We start from the raw sequence: 23,679 nt of genomic DNA, 5'->3' as shown, positions 1-23,679 counted from the left end.
GACTGAGTTGGATTTCTTACTCCTAATTTCCAGCACAAATGCCTTACTGATAGTACTAACTAATCATTTATTGAATGATTTAATGTGAAATTGAAAAACAAATGCTGCCACCCCAGAACAGTGGTAGGAAGATTGGAGATGGGACACAAAAGTCAGGTTAGTCCTTAGTCTTATTCTTTGTGATACCAGGGAGTGAAACCTCAAACAAGTGGGTCAGAGTTAGAAACAGGTTTTTAGTTCATTTGTAAGGAAGACCTTCTGACAATTCAGCCTCAAGAGTAATTGTTTCCTTCTTTTCTTTTCAGCCACTGGGAATAGTTTGCTCATCTTCATTCATTTACTGCCTCATTCCCACACTCCTCCTGTATTTTAGTGGGAAGCCTCCTTGGGTACCTGAGGAGAATTTGTGTGGTGAAAGAATTAATTTAGAAATCAAGCAGACTTGAGCTTTTTGTTCTGGGGCTTGTCACTTGGCACCTGAACCTTAGCCAAATTATGCTAAGCCTGATTTTCTCTTTTGTGATAATAGAATTATCTATTATCTAGGGGTGCCTGGCTGGCTCAGTTGGTGGAGCATGCAACTCTTGATCTCGAGGTTGTGAATTTGAGCTCCGCATTGGGAGAGATTGCTTAAAAAATAAAATCTTTGGGGTGCCTGGGTGACTAAGTCGGTTAGGTGTCGGACTCTTTATCTCAGCTTAGGTTGTGATCTCATGGTTTGTGGGATCGAGCCCCGCATCCAGCTCTTCATTAACAGCATGGAGCCTGGTTGGGATTCTCTCTCTTCCTCTCTCTCCCTTCTTTCTCAGCTCGCACGCCTGTGTTCTGTCTCAAAGTAAATAAACGTTAAAAAAATAAAATCTTTAAAAGAAGAATTATTAATAGCTAATAACTCTTTTATAGTCCTTACTTTGTACCAGCCCTGTGCCCCTTACATGGATTATCTTATTTAATCCTCACACCTGCTGCCTGGAGATAGGTACAATTACCACCACTAACCCCTTTTAAGGAGAGGAAACAAATTCAGAGGGGTAATTTACCCAAATTCATTTAGCTAGTAAAGGATGGATCTGGGGATTCAAGCCCAAGCATTTAATCCCATTACATTATGTTACATACATGGCGTCTGTAAAAGGGAGCTGTCCCCCTGCATAAAGTCTGACAAATGCTAGTAGCTCAGTGAGTGTTCAGTGCCACTCTGCCTTTTTGTTTGGCATCACTTTTTTTAAAATTTCTTTTATAAGTTTATTTATTTATTTATTTAGAGAGAGGGAGAGTGTGCGCTCATACTTGCACCCTGGAGTGTGTGAGGGAGGGGCAGAGGAAGGAGAAAGAATCCCCAGATCAGGAGTTGCATGCTCAGGCACCTGGGTGGCTCAGTTGTTAAGCATCTGACTTCGGTTCAAGTCATGATCTCACAGTTCGTGAGTTCCAGTCCCACATCAGGTGAGCTCATGGCCCTGCTTCAGGTGAGCCCCTCTTCTCTTTATCTTTCTGCCCCTCCTGGGATTCTCTCTTTGTCTGCCCCTCACTCACTTGTGCGTATGCTCTCTCTCTCTAAAAAAGAAAAAAAAAAAAAGTTGTTTGTTTTACCTACTGAGCCAGCCAGTATCATTTTCATATAATCTGGGAGGCCAAACTGTTAATCTGTATATTACCTATTGTGCATGAAGTCAGAGGTAAAAAGATGATTTGAGTGGTATTTGGGCCAAGCCAAAATGAAGACTTTTATACTGATTGGATTTACTTATATCAGATTTGATATTTTCCTGGAGAATGTTAGGTAAAGCCAGTCAAACCTCTGACTCTCCCTTTCCTAGGGTCCTTATAGTGGAAACACTCCTTAACATAATAACTTTTCAGTTTATTAGAATGTTTCAGCTTCCTTAAACTGTCAACCATTTCTGCCTTCATTTGACTTGGTTTGCAGCTTTCCCCAGTATCAGCTCATCAGAATTGGTTGTTTAATGCTTAACTCATCCTTCAAATTACATGTTTTTGTTTTTTTCTTGGAATATTTCCATTGTGAAAAATTTTAAATTTATGAAACTGTTTGAAAAGAAAAGAACAGGGACACCTAGTTGGTTCAGTTGGTAGAGCATATGCCTCTTGATCTCAGGGTTGTTAGTTCCAGTCCTATGTTGGGTAGAGCTTACTTAAAAAAAAAAATAAAAGGAAAACAATCACCTATAGCCCCCCCCCCCTTTTTTTTAAAGCAGGCTCTACTCGCAATTTGGGGCTTGAACTCATGACCCGGAGATCAAGGGTTGTATGCTCTACTGACTGAGCCAGCTAGGCTCCCCTGTACACACATGAATTTTGTTTGTTTGTTTGTTTTTTAGAGAGAGATTGTGAGTGTGGGAGAGGGCCAAAAGGAGAGAGAGGGAGAGAGAGGGAGAGAGAGAGAGAGAGAGAGAGAGAGAGAGAATAAGAATTCTAAGCAGGCTTCACGCTCAGTGCAGAGCCCAAGTGCCCCCAACATGACCCTGGGATCATGACCTGAGCAAAAATCAAGAGTTGGATGCTCAACTGACAGCCACCCAGGCGCCCGCCCCAACACACGAGTTTTAATGTGAGCTCAACGTGCTGTAATTTAGGATTCTGTCTTTTCATGTAATGTATTGCAAACAAATTCTTCCTAGGATGTGGTGGCATTACACATCAGATATGAGGATCCACTTCTGTTATTTTTCCACAGTCAGTCCATGGCAAAGATTTTGCTTCTGGTATGAGGCAGATGTTGCCCTTGGCAGTACTCTTATGTTGCTTGGGCAGTGTAGGCTTTTGAGACCCAAAGTTTAGTGGGAGAAGATGTAGCGAGATAGACTGCTGTATGGAGGTGGACTGCTTAAGTGCCCCGAGAGCTCAGAGTGGCTACATCTCATCTCCATTAGAACCGTCATTGGCCCCTAAAGATAAATTTTATTCATATAGAAAATGACCACCAATCCATACCCAAAGGTTTGATAAAGAGTTACTTAGGAAAAATATAAATTGTCAGAATGAACTCAAGAACAGGCAGAAAATATAAATATATCAAAGAAAGTACAAATAGATCTTGTCTAGCCTTCCAGATAGGGCCAGAAGTCAATGTCTCAGCTTTTGTTTACTTCTTATGTAGTGCTTAAAATTCGTAGAAGTTGCAGATTGCAGTTATTCCATTAATCTATTTTTTTTAATAACACTACTTTTTTTTTTTTTTAAGTGTATTTTGAGAGAGAGCAAGAGAGAAAACGAACGTGAGCGGGGGAGGGGCAGAGAGAGGAGAGAAACAGAATCCCAAGCAGGCTCCACACTGACAGTGTGGAGTCCAACTCGGGGCTTGAAAATCTGAACATTTAACCAACTGAGCCAGCCAGGTGCTTCTGTTTATCTGTTTAGTGGCTATATTTTTGTCTTTCCCTAGTGGACAGAGGCTTCATGTGGGCTTATGTCCCTTTTGGTCTTGGCTGTTTTTTTAAATAGTCTCTCAGCAGATACTTGTTGAATGCATTAGCAAATGATTGAATTTAACCTGGAGAGTAATTGTTGCTTTGGAGTTCTGGGAGGTGCCCCTTATAGGTGAGTCCTTGGTAAGCAGTGTTGAGTGGGGGTCTCCTCACAGTCCTGGAACTACAGGATGCTGCATAATAGAGGAGGAACCAGTGGAGGACATGTCTATGTTGGAATGAGAGCAGGCATGAAAGAAGTCACTGACAGGGTTTCCTGGAGCTTTGTGTTTTGAATAATTCCTGTTTGTCTTTTATGTGTAGTGAGTGATGCTACACTCTGGGCAGACTTTCCCTAAGTTTCATAAATATTTAATTGGCTTTTTCAGGAGAATAAAGGCAGCCCCGCTGATGACTGAAAATGACAAAGCATCCACCTAACAGAAGAGGAATCAGCTTTGAAGTGGGAGCCCAGTTGGAAGCCCGGGACCGATTAAAAAACTGGTACTTTTACATTTTTCTGTTAATTAAATTCCTTCAGTAAAGGATTTTTGCTAGCACTGATAAAGAGGGCTTTTCTTAAGTGTTCTGTAGTTTTTTCCTGCTCCCTGACTCTTGGAAGGTGGAAGGAGACTTAAACCTAGAGCCGGGGGAATGTCCTTTCTCTTTGGTGCTGGGATCCATCTGTCATGGAGAGCATCCAGTGACTATTTGTTAATACTTGTTTCCCCTTTCTGTGTGTTTGTGTGAAGGAGTTACGGGAAAAAGAAGCATAGATGGCTATAAGGAAGGGACAAATTAATAGTGGCAGCTCTCTTGATCTTGGGTACCTGTCTGGAAGAAGAGAGGAGAGAAAAATCAGGGATGGAAGAATGAAGGAAAGGGATTAGATTGGAATAACTTGTGTGTTGTGAACACCCCATCCTGTTTTCTGAGTATGTGGTATGGTTGAAATTTAACATCACTCTGAAGAGGTGATTAAATTTAGAGACTGAGGGCTTGTAGTCCTGACTTGTCATTGGTTTATGACCTCTGACTTGTAATTAGCCTCTTTGAGCATCAGCTTTATCTATAAATGTGTGGGTACTAGTAGTATCAACCTCCAAGTTTTTCTGAGAATCACGTAGTAGAATGTGGGGAAAGACCTTCCTTATCAACTATAAAATGATGGTTGTTGTTGAGGACATCCTAGAATCTGGCCATTTGTTAATGCTTAAGGGAAAGGTGGGGGTTTCAGAACTCAAACCTTCCTTAGTTGTTGTTGTTGTTGTTTTTAAAGTTTATTTATTTATAATCTACACCCAAAATGGGACTCGAACTCATGACCCCGAGATCAAGAGTCACATGCTCCACCAGCTGAACCAGTCACATGCTCCCCTTTCTGAGTTTTTATAAGGAAGAATGTAGCTCTTTTGGGGAGTTTTCTGAAAATAAGCTGACCAGTTCTTGGGGTGTAGGTAGAGAAGACAGGGGAAAGAGAAGCGAGGAAGTGGCTGGGGCAGAAATGTCTCTGCTGCTTTTTGGGGCTGGAAGAATTGATATATGAATTACAAACACTTTGAATACCTAGTTGTTGTAGGCTGTTTGTATCACCTATAATTATTTCCCTTTTTGGTTTCTCTTAGCACTTTTTAAGGCAGCTTAATCAAGGGAGGGAATTCTTTTTAAATGTGGAAAAAAAGTAAAATATAGAAAAAGTAAAAAGTACATCTAGCTGTAAAATAATCTGTGTACTTGTCACTCAGAATAAATATCAATAAAATACACTAATATATAAAATTTAATAATAAAATTTAACAAATTAGTAAATATCACTCAGAATAAATAAAACATTTTTATTATATTTATGTTTTAAAAAATAAAAGACATAAAACATTTCTTATATAATAGAAGTATATTTTATACCCTTACCAGTTCAATTCCCCTTCTGTATTCCATGGAGGCAACCAGCATCCCAGACTTATCCTTATCCCAGTTGTATCCTTTCTGTCCACGTTTTTAAATTTTTACTATGTATATGTATGCATAAATAATAGAAATATTTTAGGTATTAAAAATTAATATAAGTAGTAGTATATCATTTGTTTCTTTATGTTTTTGTGATTTAGCTATACTGATACATAAGATACTTATCCTATATTTATATTTAATTTTTTTGTACTTTATTAAAACAATTTTTTTAATGTTTACTTTTGAGAGAGAGATGGAGTGTGAGCGGGGGAGGGGCAGAGAGAGAGGGAGACACAGAATCTGAAGCAGACCAGGCTCTGAGCTGTCAGCACAGAGCCTGATGTGGGACTCAAATCACGAACTGGGAGACCATGACCTGAGCTGAAGTTGGACGCTTAACCAACTGAGCCACCCAGGCACCCCTCATTTTATGTTATTTTATTTTTATTTATTTATTTCAAGTAAGCTCTAGGCCCATCATGGGGCTTGAACTCATGATCCTGAGATCAAGAGTCTCACACTCTTCTGACTGAGCCAGCCAGGCACCTCAGCAGCACTGTGTTTAAAGTGAAAAACTGGATGCCTCCCTGTCTCAGTCGGTACAGCATGCAGTTCTTGACCTTGGGCCATGAGTTTGAGCCCTACATTGGGTGTAGAGATTACTAAAAAGAATAAATAAAAAAAAATAAACACAGTGCTACTGTGAACATCTCTGTAAATGCCTTTTTGTGTCCATTTGCAAGAATATTTATTGGGCAGTGACTTTTCAAACTTGTTTTATGGCAATTTATAGTAAGAAATATATTTTAAATCCAGGGTAGTAACCATCCGTATACACATATAAATTTCAGTGAAGCAAAATTCTTTAGTAACCTTTCTTAACCTTAGTACATGCATTATACTTCGATGTTTTTCTTCTATGTTGTGTGTTTCCTGACCATATGCACAAATGCTGGTCTAGAATCATTAATTTCATTTTATAATTGAATGGGTCATGAACTACTGTTTGATAAGTCCTACTCCAGTGAATTCGTTGAGTAATATACACATTTTCAGTTTTATTGGAACTTGCAAAATTTATCTCCAAAATGCTTCTACTAAATTGCTCCCACCAGTAGTACATAAAACTTCTTGTTTTTCTACATCCTTATCAATTTTTGCCTTTGACAGACTTTCTGGTTTGTCAGTCTGTTGGTTATAAAACTTTTATTCTTTGTTCCCTGTACTCCTGGTGAAGTTGAGCATTTTCTAATATCTGTGTTTTGTGGCTTGCTCTTGACTATTTTTCTATTGGATTGTTTGTCTTTTCTTAGTGATTTATCAGTATTTTACTAATATGTTATCGATTCCAATGCTTTGTTAGTTTGTATTGCAGAAATCTTCCAGTCTGTAGCTTGTCTTTTCAGCTTACTTCTGATATCTTTCATGGGATGTAATATTCTCTGAAATTCTTCTAAAAGTTTTAAAGGTTTGCTTTTTACATTTTGATCTTTATCTACCTAGAATTAATTTTATGTATGTGATGAACTTGGTCTAATACTCATTTTTATTCACCATATAATCAGTTGCCCCAGCATCTTTTATAGGATAGTCTGTCCTTTCCCCACTGATCTGCAATACTACTTCTATATATCAAATCCCATAACATGGGTCTCTTCTTAGCTCTTTATTTTATTAATTTATATTTACTCTGGTGCTACTAGCAACACATAATCCAATAGATATTGCTTTAAAATAAATCTTTTTAAATTAATTAATTGTGAGAGAGAGAGCGAGTGAGCGAGCACGAATGGGGAAGGGGCAGAGAGAGAGGGGGAAAGAGAGAATTCCAACTAAGCTCAACATTGCCAGTGTGGAGCCCGATGCAGGGCTCAAACCTATGAACTGAACTGTGAGATTATGTCCTGAGCCAAAATCAAGAGTTGGATGTTCAACCGACTGAGCCACCCAGGCGCCCCTAAAATAAGTCTTGATATCTGTTAAGACAGGTTTTGCCTTTTTGTGCTTTATTTTCTTTGTTGTATTCTTAGACCTTTACTCTTATTTTTTAAACAGTTGAAGTATAATTGACAGTCAGTGTTACATTAATTTCAGGTGTAGACATTTGCTTTTAACATGAATAGCTGTATTTGTGTAGTTTCTTAAAAACTGTTGTAGTTTCACAATAAATTGCATTGGATTTATAATTAATTTGGGGGAATTAACATCTTTATGATAGAGTTTTTACTTATGAAATATTATTTTTTTGTATTTATTCACATTTTCTTTTATGAACTTGTTTTATAACCTCCATTTTGCATATTATCTGTTCGACTTATTCCTAAGTACCTTCTAGTTTTTGTTGGTTCTGTGAATGGATCTTTTTACATTATATCTTTTCTTTGGTTATTGGTGGTGTGTAGTAATGCTGTTGAGTTTTTATTGTTGTTGACCAAATTCAGTGTGTGGACTTTACTGAGATCATAGCTCAAAAACAATTGCTAAAAAAAAGATTTATGACATTTATGATATTGTTGGATATTTGAACATTGATTAATGATATTAAAGGATCATTGTTAACTTTTGTAGGTATGGAAATGATATAGCTATGTTTTTAAAAAGTCCTCATTTTCTAGAGATTATATACTGGCATATTAATGACTACAGTGAGGTGTTGTCTGGGACTTGCTTCAAAGGAAATAGGAAATGAGGAAAAGATGGAGAATAGGGAAAGCAAAAGTGGCAGTGAGTGATGGGTATGTGAGGGTTTATTGCTGTTGAGTTTTATATACTAATTTTGTATCTAGAAACCTTGCTGCATTTTCGTATTTGTCCTACTAGTTCTTTTAAATTTTATTATTATTTAAAAAATACTTATTTTGAGAGAGAGAAAGAGAGAGACATTCCCAAGCAGGTTCTGCGCTGTCAGTGCTGAGTCTGACATGGGGCTCAATCTCAGGTACCTGAGAGGTCGTGATCTTATGACCTGAGCTGAAATCAAGAGTCAGATGCTTAACCAACTGGGCCACCCAGGCACCCCTTGACCATATGCATTTTTGTCTCTTCAGTCTGTTAGTATGGTATATGACATTAGTAGAGTTTCTAAGCTTGAACGATTCTTTTTTTTTCCTTCCAAGATTTTATTTAAATTCAAGGTAGTTAACGAATAGTGTAGTATTGGTTTTAGGAGTAGAATTTAGTGATTCATCACTTACATATAATACCCAGTGCTCATCACAAGTGCCCTCCTTAATGTCCATTGCATTTAGCCCATTCCCCCACCCACCTCCCCTCCAGCAACCCTCAGTTTGTTCTCTATAGTTAAGAGTCTGTTAGGTTTGTCTCCCTTCTCTGTTTTTATCTTACTTTATTTTTCCTTCCCTTCTCATATGTTCATCTATTTTGTTTCTTAAATTCCACATGAGTGAAATCATATGTTTATCTTTCTCTGACTGACTTTTTTTGCTTAGTATGATATACTCTAGTTTCATCCATGTCGTTGCAAATGACAAAATTTCATTCTTTTTGATGGCTGAGTAATATTCCATTGTATACATGTGTGTAAATATATATACATGTATATATTATGTGTGTGCATAATCTATATACGTACACACCACATCTTCATTATCTGTTCATTAGTTGATGGACATTTGGGCTCTTTCCATAATTTGGCTATTGTTGGTAGTGTAATGTTGAATAAGTCTTGACTATGTTCCTGGATAAATCCTATTAGATCATTTATATAATAAATTATATAAACGTTTGCTAATATTTTTTTTTTTTCAACGTTTATTTATTTTTGGGACAGAGAGAGACAGAGCATGAACAGGGGAGGGGCAGAGAGAGGGAGACACAGAATCGGAAACAGGCTCCAGGCTCCGAGCCATCAGCCCAGAGCCTGACGCGGGGCTCGAACTCACGGACCGCGAGATCGTGACCTGGCTGAAGTCGGACGCTTAACTGACTGCGCCACCCAGGCGCCCCAAGTTTGCTAATATTTTATTTGAGATTTTCATATCCATGTTCACTAGTACTTTTGGTTTTGATCTTTTCTTGCCCTATCCTTGTCTGGTTTCAGTGTGTTATAGAAATCTTAGAAAATGAGGTAGTTTTTTCTTTATTTCCTCTGGAAAAGTCTCTTGAAGCTCTGCTAAATCTTGCTAATACCCTTTTTTGCAAAAATAAAAAAAAATTTTTTTGAGAGAGAGAGAAAGAGTGGGCAAGAGTGCAGGGAAAGGGCAGAGGGAGAGGGAGAGATTGAATCTTAAGCGGGTTCCACGCTCAGCACGCAGCTCAATCTCATGATCTTGAGATTATGACCTGAGCCGAAATCAGGAGTCAGACACTTAACCAACTGAGTGAGCTTTACAGGTGCACTTGAAAATAAATTTTAGACTCTCAAATCAAATACTTTAATAGTTACTGTTCTGCTGTGTTCTTTTTCTTGAGTAAATTATGTCAATTTTATTTATGCTTATGTCATATCTTTTTCAAGTATGTTAGCAATATTAACACTATTTATATAATAAATAGTAAGTAACATAGGAGAAAGTTACTTGTAAATCTACCAACCTAACTACTTAGTCTTTTCTGTAATTGCTTATGTATGAAATAGGTATGACCACGGGGTGCCTGGCTGGCTTAGTTGGTAGAGCATACAACTCTTGATCTCGTGGTCATGAGTTCAAGTCCCATGGTGGGTGTAGTGATTACTTAAAAAAAATTCTGTTAAAATAAAATAGGCATGATCAGTGTGTACATAAGACTTCTGTACTTTTACTTTTTTAGTCATTATGAAAGCATAATACAGTAGATACTTGTTCTCTTAAGTGGGTAAACAATATTTCAGATTGTTATTCTACCTGTGTAGAACTTTTTGCTTCCAATTTTTTTTTCACATTTCCACAGAAAGTGGTGTATTGCCTTTAGAACAAAATAAGATACTTTCAGAACTTTTGTTAGTGGGGGCACCTGGGTGGCTTAGTCGGTTGAGTGTCCGACTTCAGCTCAGGTCATGATCTCGCAGTTTGTGAGGTTGAGCCCCGCGTCGGGCTCTGTGCTGACAGCTCACAGCCTGGAGCCTGCTTCAGATTCTGTGTCTCCCTGTCTCTCTGCCCCTCCCATGCTCATGCTCTGTCTCTCTCTGTCTCTCAATAATAAATAAACATTAAAAAAATTAAAAAAAAAACTTTTGTTAGTGAAGAAAAACCGTTAGAAATTGAAAACTTTTCTAAAATATTATTTGGCAGCTGATCAAGTAGGCCCTTTAACTTAGCAAACTTACTACCTGCAACTGTGTGGAGCCCAAGCTGTCCGATTAGATACAGCTAACTGCTTAGAAGTGTGGCTTGCGCTTGTGGCCAGAGTACCAGCTATCACGTCTGACCTCCTTGGCCTTGACACCAGCAGTACTTTTTCTCCAGCACCCACTCACAGCTCTTCCTTACCACCCCCTGCCTCGCAGCCCTGTATAGGACCCTGTTGAGGTATGTTTGTTAGGTGTTGCCTATGGGGCAGGCAGGGGGCCAGGCTACTTTTGGGGCAACAGCGGCCAGGATCAGCTCCTGAGAGCCTGGCACTATCCAAGGAGAGCCAGAGGCCCCACTGCCAGTGCTGCCACTTCAAACCTTCGTCTGGCTGTGGGGCCACCATGCCTGGTATAGAGCAGGTGGGGGGCTCCCAGCAACTACAGATGTCTGAGGTAGGAAAACAAGGCTGCCAGCTTGTGGCAGCCCCAACAGTGATCCTCAAGGGCTGATCTTGGCCTCCAACCCTGGCTGAGGAGAAAAGGGACCACCCATTGTCCCATAGGAGAGAGGCCCTCCAATTTTTTTTACTTATTTACTCACTTCTGTGGTAATTTAGCAAACTATCTCAGGCAGTGAATAGAATGCTGTCCTACCCACTTTTATTCTAGTTAGGGGAACAGGATCTTGTCAAGGGGATAGAAGGACCTCCTTGTGGCTAGAGTGGTCTGGTTTTAGAGTGGAATGTGGATGGGGCTAAGGGAAGGGATGTGTATAGGCCCAGGGGAGGATGAGCTATGCTCTGCCTGGGGAGTTGGGAAAGCCTTCTCGGAAAAGGTGAGAGTGGAGCCATAAATAAAGCTGCAGTGAACATTTGGGCAAAAGCAGAGTTTTTTCAGAGGGGTAGGATATCCGGTCATAGAATCAGTTCTAAGGATTGAATGGTTAGGTCCCTTTGAGTGCAGGTGACTGTACCAAGAAATCCAGTTGTCCTTGAGTCACATTCAGGTAAATTTGCTACCTCGGATGCCTTTTTCAAACAAATATAGCAAATCAACAGCCCAGCCTGTGGACTTAAAGTTGTAAGCATTTCTACAAATGTTTTTAAGCTCTTTTCTGGTGTACTGACAAATGATTATAACTGAGGGTGAAGAGTTGTGGATTAGAGTCTCATATACTCTAATTACTTGGGTTTACTTGGTCAAGTTACTTTACCTCTCCGAGTCTCAGTTTCCATGTAGGCAAAATGGGGAATTATAATTGGATTATGTGGATTAGATAGGATTATTCCTGTGGGAGCATTTTGTATTCATTACCAGGAAAATACAGCTACTAGTTTTCTTCTTAATCATGTCTACTATAAAAATGAAAACATTATGGCCAGTTTGTAAGAAGTTTTAGGACCAAAAGTATATAAAGTTAACATTTATAGTCCTGTATCCACTTCATGGATTATCTAGTTTAATTTTCCAGTTAACAGTACCATGAGGTATGGGTGCTGTTATTTACCTCATTTTAAAAGTAAGACAAAGGGGGCTCAGAGAGGTAATGTTATTTGCTTAAGGTCACACAGGATTAGGACTGGGATTTGAACCCAGATAGACTGAGTTCATGGCTTCTCTGAAAAACCCAAATTCTCCAGAGTGTTTAATGTTTGACTCCTAAATTTTATTTATTTATTTATTTATTTATTTATTTATTCATTCATTCATTCATTCATTCAGTCTCCTGACTCCTGTTTCCATTATCAGAAACAAATTCTGATAATGTTCATTTGAATTCCTAATGCAGAGGACTGGACATTTGTTTGACTCTGAATGCTTTGAGAAATAATGGAGGAGGGGCGCCTGGATGGCTCAGTGGTTAAAATGTCCGATTCTTGATTTCTGCTCAGGTCATGATCTCAGGGTTCCTGAGATTGAGCCCTGAGTTGGGCTCAGTGCTGACAGTGCGGCACCTGCTTGGATTCTCTCTCTCCCTCTCTCTCTGTCCGTCCCCTGCTCACACTGTCTCTTTTTCTCTCCAAATGAATAAATAAACCTTAAAAGAAAAAAAAATAACAGGATTTGTGGCCCCTGGTGGCTGGTTCAGTTGGTAGAGCATGTGATTTTTCTTCATCTTGGGGTTGTTTGACCCCCATTGTGGGTGTAGAGATCATTTAAAAAGAAATAAAGAGGCAGTGACTTAAAAAATAATAATGGAGGATTTGTTTTATTATCTTTATTATTTATTATCTTTGTTATTTATTTATCTTTAGAAGTGGTGGTGTTTTTACCCTGATAAATGATTTGTTTATATTACAATAAGTAGTATATCTGCAGGGCAGAGCCACATGTTGAATGTGTGTTTTTAGTACATTGGGATAAGATGCGGTAATGGGATTAGGGTCTCACTCTTCATCACTTACTTCCTTTTGATTTTTAACTTCTGAATCCTTGGATTTTTTGTTCTTATTTTGAAGAGACTAAAGTAAATGAATGTCAGCTTTTTTATTATGAAAATTTTCAAACATAATGAAAAATTGAAAGAACAGTGAGATAAGCACTATACCTTCCACCTGTATTTACTAATTGTTAACATGTAGCCAATTTGATTCATACACTTTTTATAATTTTATTAATCATGATTAGTAGTAATTCCATAATATTTAGTGTCTAGACCATATTCAGATTTTCCTGTTGTCCCAAGAATGTCATTTTTCAAGGTTTCTTTTTATTTTAGAGAAAGAGAGCATGAGCTGGGGAAAGGGGCCGGGGGAGGGGGGGCAGAGAGAGAGAGAATCCCAAGCAGGCTCCACGCTCAGCTCAGAGCCTGACACAGGGCTCAATCCCACAACCCTGGAATCAGAACCTGAGCCGAAATCAAGAGTTGGATGCTCAACTGACTGAGCCACCCAGACACCAAGAATTTTTTTTTTTTAATTTTTTTTTAATATTTACTTATTTTTGAGACAGAGAGAGACAGAGCGTGAACAGAGGAGGGGCAGAGAGAGAGGGAGACACAGAATCTGAAACAGGCTCCAGGCTCTGAGCTGTCAGCACAGAGCCCGACACGGGGCTCGAACTCACAGACCGTGAGATCATGACCTGAGCTGAAGTCGGACGCTTAACCGACCGAGCCACCCAGGCACCCCAAGAATGTTGTTTTTAGAAATCGAGGTTTACTCAATCAAGATTGGCACATTACATTTTTTTAACATTTTAAAAAAAGTTTATTTTAGGAGAGAGAGAGAGAGAGAGAGAGAGAGAGAGAGGGAGTGTGTGTGTGTGTGTGTGTGTGTGTGTGTGTGTGTGTGAGGTGGGGAGAAGCAGAGAGAGAGAGGGAGAATCCCAAGCAGGATCTGTATTATCAGCGCAGAGCCTGATGTGGGGCTTGACCTCATGAACTGTGAGATCATGACCTGAGCTGAAGTCAGGAGTTGAACCTTTAACAGACTGAGCCATCCAGGTACCCCCATTTTTTTTTTAAAGATTTTATTTTTAAGTAATCTCTGCACCCAGTGTGGGGCTCAAACTTACACCCTGAGATCAAGAGTTGCATGCTCTTCTGACCGAGCTAGCCAGGCACCCCTACGTTTTTGGTTTTATGTCTTTAGTTGCTTTTATTCCATAATAATCCTTCACCCCTTTCTTAGTCCCTCCCCCACCATGGCATTATTTATTTATTTTTAAGAGACCTGAACAGTTTCGTAGAATATTCCATATGTGGGGTTGGTCACGTTGTTTTCTCATGGTGAATTCAGCTTGATTCATGTATTCTCTTATACTTCCTGTAAACTGGAAGTTAGATCTAGACAAAAGAGTAAACATTTTTTTGCAGTGTTTCAGTGGTAATGATGTGTGTTTCATATTGTATCACATCAGGGGACACACAAAACTGGGTTGTCCCACTGTACCATGTGGTGACTGCCATCCCTCACCATTTTAAAGGTACATGTTTCTCTGTGAAAGTAGTAAGCAATTTGTGGGAATGCTTTGGTATGTTTCAATATCCTGTTACCCCACACCCTTTACCTAATGATTTTAGCATCCATTGATAATCCTTACCTGAGTAAGTTATTACACTGGCAGTGGAAGAATAATGATTTTCTACCTCTGTCATTCCCTTTATGTTTTGTGTTTTATTAGTTGACATTCTCCTGCAAGAAGAACTTTTCTTTCTTTTTTCATTATTAAGAATCACCAAGACTGAGATTATTTAGTGTGGTGTTGTAGTCAGTTATATTCATTATTCTCTTTGGTGCTAAAATTATCCCAGAGTTAGCCAGTGGGAGGCCTTTTAACTGGTTCTTTGTACTTTCGACACACTCCTATTAGTCCTCGAAGTATTTTCTTTTTTTTTTTTTTTTTTAAATTTTTTTTTCAACGTTTATTTATTTTTGGGACAGAGAGAGACAGAGCATGAACGGGGGAGGGGCAGAGAGAGAGGGAGACACAGAATCGGAAACAGGCTCCAGGCTCCGAGCCATCAGCCCAGAGCCTGACGCGGGGCTCGAACTCACGGACCGCGAGATCGTGACCTGGCTGAAGTCGGACGCTTAACCGACTGTGCCACCCAGGCGCCCCTCGAAGTATTTTCTTATTTTCTGGTACTGCTAGAAGCCCCAGATTTATCTTGCACATGTCCCGATCCAGACCCTGGACTCCGCCATTTCTCCAAGGAGTCCTAATTCCTTTCAGTTGGAAGTAGTATTTAGAAATTAAGCTTTGGACATTGGGTGTGTTTATTCCTGCTACAATGTTACTGCTTTTTGGCCTTTTCAGTGGATAAAGCTAAGAAATAAAATTTTTGAAAAATTGTGAGTTCATTTTGGTATTTCCAATTTAAATTTAATATTTGGTAATTTATATTTTGATTTTTCTTTTTGCCTTTTTTCTCTTACATTGAAAATTTTTATTTCTTCTTTTTTAAGATTTTATTTTTTAAGTAATCTCTATGCCCAATGTGGGGCTTGAACTCACAAGCCTGAGATCAGAAGTCACATGCTCATAAGGAACACCTAACGAATTCTCTTATGCTACGCTTTTGCCAGTCTATAATTATCTTATTTTTGTTTTTTTAAAAGTTTTTTACAAATTTATTTTGAGGAGGGGAGGGGCAGAGAGAAAGAGGGAGAGAGGGAGAATCCCAAGCAGGGTCTGTACCATGGCCAGTGTGCAGAGCCCAACTTGGGGCTCAAACCCATGAAACCATGAGATCATGACCTGAGCTGAAATCAAGAGCTGGATGCTCAACCAGTTGAGCCACCCAGGCACCCTTCTTTAAGACTTTATTTTATTTTTACTTACTTATTTAAAAAAAACTTTAATATTTTTTATTTTGAGAGAGACAGAGAAAATGTATGCACACATGCGAGTGGGTGAGTGGCAGAGAGAAAGGAGAGAGAGAATCCCAAGCAGGTTCCTCACTGATAGCACGGAGCCCAATATGGGGCTCGATCTCATGAACTGTGAGATTATGACCTGAGCCCAAACCAAGAGTTGGATGCTTAACTGGCTTGGCTGAGCCACCCAGGCACCTCAGAGAAATTATTTATTTAATTAAAAAAATTGTTTTTTTAATGTTTAGTTTTGAGAGAGAGAGAGAGAGAGAGACAGACTGAGCGCGAGTCGGGGAGGAGCAGAGAGAGGGAGACAAAGAAGCTGAAACAGGCTCCAGGCTCTGAGCTGTCAGCACAGAGCCCAATGCAGGGCTTGAACCCACAGACCGTGAGATCATGACCTGAGCCAAAGTTGGACGCTTAACTGACTGAGCCACCCAGGTGCCCCCAACTTTTTTTATGTTTAATTAGTTTTGAGAGAGACAGCATGAATGGGTGATGGGGGGAAAGAGAGAGGGAACCCTGGGCACCCCGAGAAATTTTTTTAATATTGTAGAATTAGATAGTTATGTGAAGGACTGACCATGCAGGCTCTCCATATGCAGCTTCTCCATTAAATCTCAGGAAGCTATGTTGTTATGTTGTTTATTGTTTCAATTTTATAAATGAAGGAAGAAACCAGGGCTCACAGAGGTAAGTCCTTTGTTCCTAATTTCACAGCTGGTGACTGGTGGAGCTAGGATTGAACCCCTGTTGATCTGACTCCAAAGGCTGGCTATGCCTCCTAGGTGATTCCTTTCCCTAGTGATATTTTCCTGAGTGCTCTTCCATGTTTTCTGAATTTGCTGCTAGGTTGCCAAAAAACAAAAAAGACATGAAAAGGGTTAAAGTATTTTTTGAACCTCATGTGACAGTAGATGTGTAGGGAGATACAAATGTGATCCAGAGTGGGTGAGAAGTCTTTCTTGATTAATGCTGTGATATTTTTAATAGGTCTGTATCTTTGATTTATTTTGTCTGAAATGCTTATACAGAAGCCTAGTTTCTCTTTTGTCTACTACACATATTATTCTTCTGTTAAACAACAGTAGTAATGGCAGCTAACATTTGTCAGAGATTTGCTTTGTGTCAGGTATGATGCTAATTGCCTTAATTGCTTAGGCAAGCCCATTTAGAACTGAAGCTCAGAAGTAAAATGACTTGCCCAAGATCACAGATTAATCACTGATGAATCTGAGACTTAACCTGTTTTTTTTTTTTTTTTTTTAATTTTTTTTTTTTACGTTTATTTATTTTTGGGACAGAGAGAGACAGAGCATGAACGGGGGAGGGGCAAAGAGAGAGGGAGACACAGAATCGGAAACAGGCTCCAGGCTCTGAGCCATCATCCCAGAGCCCGACGCGGGGCTCGAACTCACGGACCGCGAGATCGTGACCTGGCTGATGTCAGACGCTTAACCGACTGCGCCACCCAGGCGCCCCTTAACCTGTTTTTTTAAAAAATGTTTATTTATTGGGGTGCCTGGGTGGCTCAGTTTAAGTGTCTGACTTTGGCTCAGGTCAGGATCTCACAGTCTGTGGGTTTGAGCCACATGTCCGGCTCTGTGCTGACAGCTCAGAGCCTAGAGCCTGGTTCGGATTCTGTCTCCATCTGTCTCTGCCCCTCTGCCACTTGCGCGCGCGCGCTCTCTCTCTCTCTCTCTCTCTCTTTCTCTCTCAAAAATAAGAGAGAGAGAGGGAGAGAAAAAGAATCCCAAGCAGGCTCCACACTGTCAGCACAGAGCCGGACGCGGGGCTTGATCCCACAAACTGTGAGATTATGACCTGAGCCTAAATCAAGAGTTGGATACTCAACCTACTGAGCTACCCAAGCGCCCCTAACTTGGTTGTGTTAGACAACTGTTTTATGTATCTTACCAGAAATCATTTGTAAATCATCTAAGCCAGTTTTTCTTAAATTCTAGGGTCCCAAAGAAATCATAGATTTAGGATTTTTATTATTTAGGGAGGGGAATTTGTAAAATAAAGATTTAGATTTTCCATGGAGGTTGTTACTTCTTAAAAAAGTTTATCTCACCAAACAGGCTGTGGAGTACTGATAAGAATTCATCTTCTAATTTTGGACCTACCACTTTGGGACACACTTTCCAGATATCCATTTCCTACTCTCTGGATGGCATAATCCTGCCTGCCTCTTTACCTTGTGCAGATGAACTGACTTAAGATGTGAGAGGCTTCAGTCTCCTAGCAGTGATGTTTGGTGGATAGGACAGAAACTGCTAGTTCTGCCACCCTCCGCCTTTTTCCTATCATCTGTCAGGAGCACACCATCTGCCTTGAACAGTAGGCCTCGCCTTCTCTGTTCTACCCAGAACATGGTGAAAAACTCCTCTGTCTGTTGCTTTCCTAACTCTGTGGCACATTTCCACTGCTTTGTTTCCATTTAAGTTGATCATGGTCTCTTTCCATTTTTTTGTACAAAGGATTTTAAAATCTGAGTTTCATTGTGTCCTTAGCTCTTGTCTCACTTTTTTTTTTTTTTTTTTTAAATTATATTTAAGCACTGGGGTGCTTGGGTGGCTCACTTGGTTAAGCATCTGACTCTTGATTTTGGCTCAGGTCATGATCTTACAGTTTGTGGGATCGAGCCCCACATCAGCACAGATCCCATTTGAAATTTTCTGTCTTCCTCTCTTCTCTGCCTCTCCCCTGCTCTCTTTCAAAATAAATAAATAAAAAAGATTATATTAGAATTATTTGCACTGATCAAGTCTGAGTTTCTGGTTCTTATCTCTTCACTTCTTGTACCATCTTTTTTTTTTTTTTTTGGTACATCCTTTTTTTAAATGTTTATTAATTTTGAGAGAGAGGCACATGCAGGGGAAGGGCAGAGAGAGAGGAGAGAGAGTGAATCCCAAGCAGGCTCCACACTGTCAGCAGAAAGCCCAATGGCAGGGTTTGAACTCTGGAACCATGAGATCATGACCTGAGCTGAAAGAGTCAGTTGCTTAACCAACCGAGCCACCCAGGCGTCCCATGGTAATTCTATTTTTAACTTTTTGAGGAACTTCCACACTGTTTTCCAGAGTGGCTGCACCAGTTTGCATTCCCACCAACAGTGCAAGAGGGTTCCCCTTTCTCCGCATCTTCGCCAACACCTGTTGTTTGTTGTGTTGTTAATTTTAGACGAGTTGTTTTAGTGGAGCACTGGGGACAAAATCCTGATGGGCATGAGTTCAAGAAAAATGGGAGAGAGAGCTGGTGTGGTGCACAAATGGAGGAATTGGCCATTTATAGGAGCAGATAGTTCATTTATTATAAGGGGAAGAGGAAGACTGGGTGTACAGATGGAAATGAAGGTTGACTTGTGGGATTGATGATGGGAGCATGTGTTTTTTCTTTTTCTTGTGTGTGTTTTCTGTTTTAAAATTGAGTTATAATTTATATACTGTACAGTTATATGAGTCTTGCCAAATTCACAGTCATGCATGCACCACCACAAAATGTAGAGCGCTTTTATTACCCCACAAAATTTCCTTGCATGCCTTTCTACTCCTTCTGCCATTTCCAGCATCTGTTACCCACTGATCCTGTCTTTGTCCATGTAGTTTTACTTTCTCCAGAATGTCATATAAATGGAATTGGGCAGTGTGTAGCCTTTTAAATTTGTGTTATCATATTCACTTATCATAATGCATTTGAAATTCATCCACACCTTTGCATGAATCAGTAATTTCTTCATTTTATTGCTGAGTAGAATTCCATTATATGGATGTACCACAATTTATCCATTTACCTGTTCAAAGATATGAATTGTTTCCAGGTTTTACTAAATAGGAATACACTTTTGCTTACAGATTTTGTGAGAACATAAGTTCTCATTGTCTTGGGCAAATGCCAAGGAGTGTGATTGCTGGGTTATAGGTTAAATGTATGTTTAACTTGTTGAAAAACTGCCAAACTGTTTTCCAGTGTGGCTATTCCATGTTTGCATTTCCACTGGCAATGCGTGTGAGTCCCAGTTGCTCTATGTCTTTGCCAGCACTTGGTGGGATGCTTTTGTTTCCCTCCTTTTTTATTTTTCTAAATTGAGTTATAATTTATATACCATAAATTTACTCTTTTAAACCATACAAATCAGTGGTTTGTAGCATATTCACAAAGTTGTACAATTGTTGCTACTCTAATTTCAGAATATTTTTGTCACCCCGAAAAGAAACCCCGTATGCATTAGCAGTCATTCCTTTTTCCCCTCAGCTTGCCCCAGCCCTAGGCAATTACTAATATACTTTCTGTCTCTATAGATTTGTCTATTCTGGGCATTTGCTCAGAAACTGAATCATACAGTGTTTTTCTTTGTGACTGGCTTCTTTCACTTAATATACTTTCTTTTTTTAAAATTAAATTTTTTTTTCAAGAATCATTTTTGTCGTAGAATATATCAACATTTTTTTTAAGTTTATTTGAGAGAGAGATAGGAGAGCAGATGGGGGTGGGGGCAGAGAGAGAGGGAGACTCTGAGGTCTGAGGTGTCAGTGCAGAGCCTTATGCAGGGCTCGAACTCACGAATTGTGAGATCATGACCTGTGCTGAAATTAAGAGTTGGATGGTTAACACACTGAGCCACCCAGGCGCCCCAATAAACATTCTTTTTGGGCGAGTAACAATATTCCATTATAGGGATATGCTATATTTTGTTTATCCATTTATCAGTTGATGAGTGTTTGTGTTGTTTTCACTATTTGGTTATTAGGAATAATGCTGCTATGAACATTTGTGTATGAGTTTGTATGTAGACATATATTTTCATATTTCTTGTGTATCTACCTAAGAATAGAATGGCTGGGTCATATGCTAATTATCCTGTTTAATCTTTTGAGGAATTGCCAAATTTTCCCCTACAGCAGTTGCGCTGTTTTACATTCCCACCAGCAGTGGGATTCTTTTTTGATTGATTTTATTTTTTAAATGAAATAAGGAAATCCTCAGCTAAGGTTGAAAATCAAAAGGAGGAGGGCTTGGATTTGAGGAAAGAAGATATTAGGTATGAAATGTCATTTAGGAGAGTGAAGAGGGATTGGATATGAGAAATGTGGTAGGATTGCTGATGCCATCAAATGCCACTAAAGTCCCACTGGAGGTTGGTGGTCATGGAGTTTTTCAGTAAGCTTTTTATGTTATTTTATTTTTTTAAGACTTTATTTTTAAGCAGTCTCCATGCCTAACATGGAGCCCACACTCAACCCTGAGATCTAGAGTTGTATGTTCCACCGACTCAGCCAGTCAGCGTCCCAGCTTTTTCTTTTAGAATAGTTTTAGAGTTACAGAAAAATTCCGAAGATAATACAGAGTGTTCCCATATATGACACACCCAGTATTCCCCACTCTTAACTTTGTACATTAATAATACAGAAATGTAAGGTACATTTGTTACAATTTATGAACCAGTATTGGTATATTATTATTGACTAAAGTCCATACTTTATTCATACTTCCTTAGTTTTCCCCTAATGTCCTTTTTCCAAGAACTCATCCTGGATACAACATTGCATTTAGTAGTCCTGTCTCCTTACTTTAAAGTCCATACTTTATTCATACTTCCTTAGTTTTCCCCTAATGTCCTTTTCCAAGAACTCATCCTGGATACAACATTGCATTTAGTAGTCCTGTCTCCTTAGGCTGCTTTTGGCTGTGTCAGTTTCTAGATTTTACTTGTTTTTGATGACCTTTTATTTATATCAGTGTGGACTCCTACTTCTTTTACACTTTGTGTTGTAATCCAATACTGCTTTATTTTGTTGCTCTTGTTGTATTGGGAGCTCTTTCAGTTGGCTCTTGTGTCCTTTTTTTGTTTTTTTTTTTTTTAAGATTTTATTTTGAAGTAATCTCTGTACCTAATGTGGAGCTTGAACTTTACAACCCTGAGATCAAGAGTGGCATGCTCTATGGACTGAGCCATCCAGGTGCCCCTCTTGTATTCTTTTGACATACTCCAATGATCACTGTGTGTGTGTGTGTGTGTGTGTGTGTGTGTGTGTGTAACACTTCCTAATTTCTGTCACTACAAAATATTCTAGGCTCATCTTGTATATTTCCTGTCTCAATCCTAGAATCAGCTAAGACCTCTGGTACCTTTTATTGGAAAATGGTATTAGACACAGAGATTTGGGTGCTAGGTATGCTCATTGCTACTGAGGAATTGTTGGTTCTAGTCTCTGGATTATTATTATTCTTAGAGTAAGAGACAATATCTGTATTTTTTTATTTTTGAGAGAGAGAGCTCAAGTAGGGGAGAGGGGCGGGGGGGGGGAGAGAGAGAGAGAGAGAGAGAATGAGAGAATGAGGATCTTAAGCAGGTTCCATGCTCAGTGTGGAACCCTGTATAGGGCTCGATCCCACAACCGTGAGATCAAGACTTGAGCTGAGATCGAGTTGGATGCTTAACTCACTGGGCCACCCAGATGCCCGCTCCCTTTTTTTAAACAGTCAAGTTCAAACAGTTTTAAACAAGTTTTAAACAGCTCAACAAGCTAGAATGTCTAGAATCCCCTTGGAGTTTCCCTGGCTCTTTTCTTCACCCCATCATCTACTCCATCAGCTAATCCTGTCAGATTCACCTGCAGAATCTGTCCGGACTTTTACACTGGCTGCCACCTCCACCCTCCTGCTCTGGCCTCAAGCTTCCATCATGGATCTTCTAGACCTTGGCACTAGCCACCTAACAGGTCTCCTGCATCCTTCTGTACTGAGCTTCCTCCTGAGGCTCTTTTCCACTCAGCAGCCAGTGGTAGGCCCTGGATTTTTATTTTTTAATTTTTTTTCTTTCCCACTCCCTCCTTTTATTTTTACTTCTATTTTTTTCTTCCCTTCAACCCTGAACTTCTATTTATTTTTATTTATTTATTTTTTTTTGAGAGAGAGAGCATGAGTGAGCTAGGCACAGAGAGAGAGGGAGAAAGAGAGAGAATCCCACAAGGGGCAGAGAGAGAGGGAGAGGGAGAGGGAGAGGGAGAGAGAGAGAGAGAGAGAGAGAGAGAGAATGAGAATCCTGAAGTGGGGCTTGAGCTCACCCAGTGTGGGGCTTGCAGTCACAAACTGTGAGACCATGACCTAAGCCAAAGTCGGATGCTTAACTGACTGAGCCATCCAAGTGCCCAACTCCTGAATTAAAAAAAACAACACTTTGAAAAAAAAAAACTTCTCAACGTTTATTTATTTTTGAGAGACAGAGAGAGCACAAGTGGGGGAGAGGCAGAGAGAGAGAGGGAAACACAGAATCTGAAGCAGGTTCCAGGCTCTGAGCTGTCAGCACAGCCTGATACGGGGCTTGAACCCACAAACAGTGAGATTATAACCTTTGCTGAAGTTGGACGCTTAACTGACTGAACCACCCAGGCGCCCCCAAAAAACTTTTGATACTAATTTTCATGGTCGTTTACAGTTGTAAGACTTTGATTGAATTAATAAAAGAGCAAAGATGCTACTCTTTTTAAAATTTTTTTTAAAAATTTTATTTTTTTAAGTAATCTCTGTACCCAACATGGGGCTCAAACTCACAACCCCGAAATCAAGAGTTGCACACTCCAGAGGCACCTGGGTGGCTCAAGTCGGTTAAGCGTCTGACTCTAGATTTCAGCTCAGGATTGATCTCACAGTTTGTGCGTCCGAGCCCCGTGGTTCATGGGTTCGAGCCCCGCATCGGGCTCTGCACTGTCCGCATGGAGCCTGCTTGGGATTCTCTCTCTCCCTCTCT

General features: G+C 39.7%; 1 protein-coding gene and 1 non-coding gene across 3 annotated transcripts in view; one reads left to right on the top strand and one right to left on the bottom strand.

Annotated features, from left to right (window-relative positions):
- The window catches only part of PHF20 (PHD finger protein 20), a 174,236-nt gene that overhangs the window by 43,985 nt on the left and 106,572 nt on the right, over positions 1 to 23,679 (top strand). For both annotated transcript variants that reach the window (XM_030309687.1, XM_030309686.1), the window contains exon 2: positions 3,818 to 3,932. In XM_030309687.1, coding sequence (XP_030165547.1) covers positions 3,850 to 3,932 — 83 coding nt within the window. In that variant the 5' untranslated portion in view covers positions 3,818 to 3,849. The remainder of the gene's footprint in view (positions 1 to 3,817; positions 3,933 to 23,679) is intronic.
- On the bottom strand, positions 11,051 to 11,181 carry LOC115511382. The gene has a single exon (XR_003968043.1).

This window comes from Lynx canadensis, chromosome A3 (assembly GCF_007474595.2).
Source record: "Lynx canadensis isolate LIC74 chromosome A3, mLynCan4.pri.v2, whole genome shotgun sequence".
In the NCBI taxonomy this organism is placed as follows: Eukaryota; Metazoa; Chordata; class Mammalia; order Carnivora; family Felidae; genus Lynx; species Lynx canadensis.
This window is presented reverse-complemented; position numbering and strand designations above follow the sequence as displayed.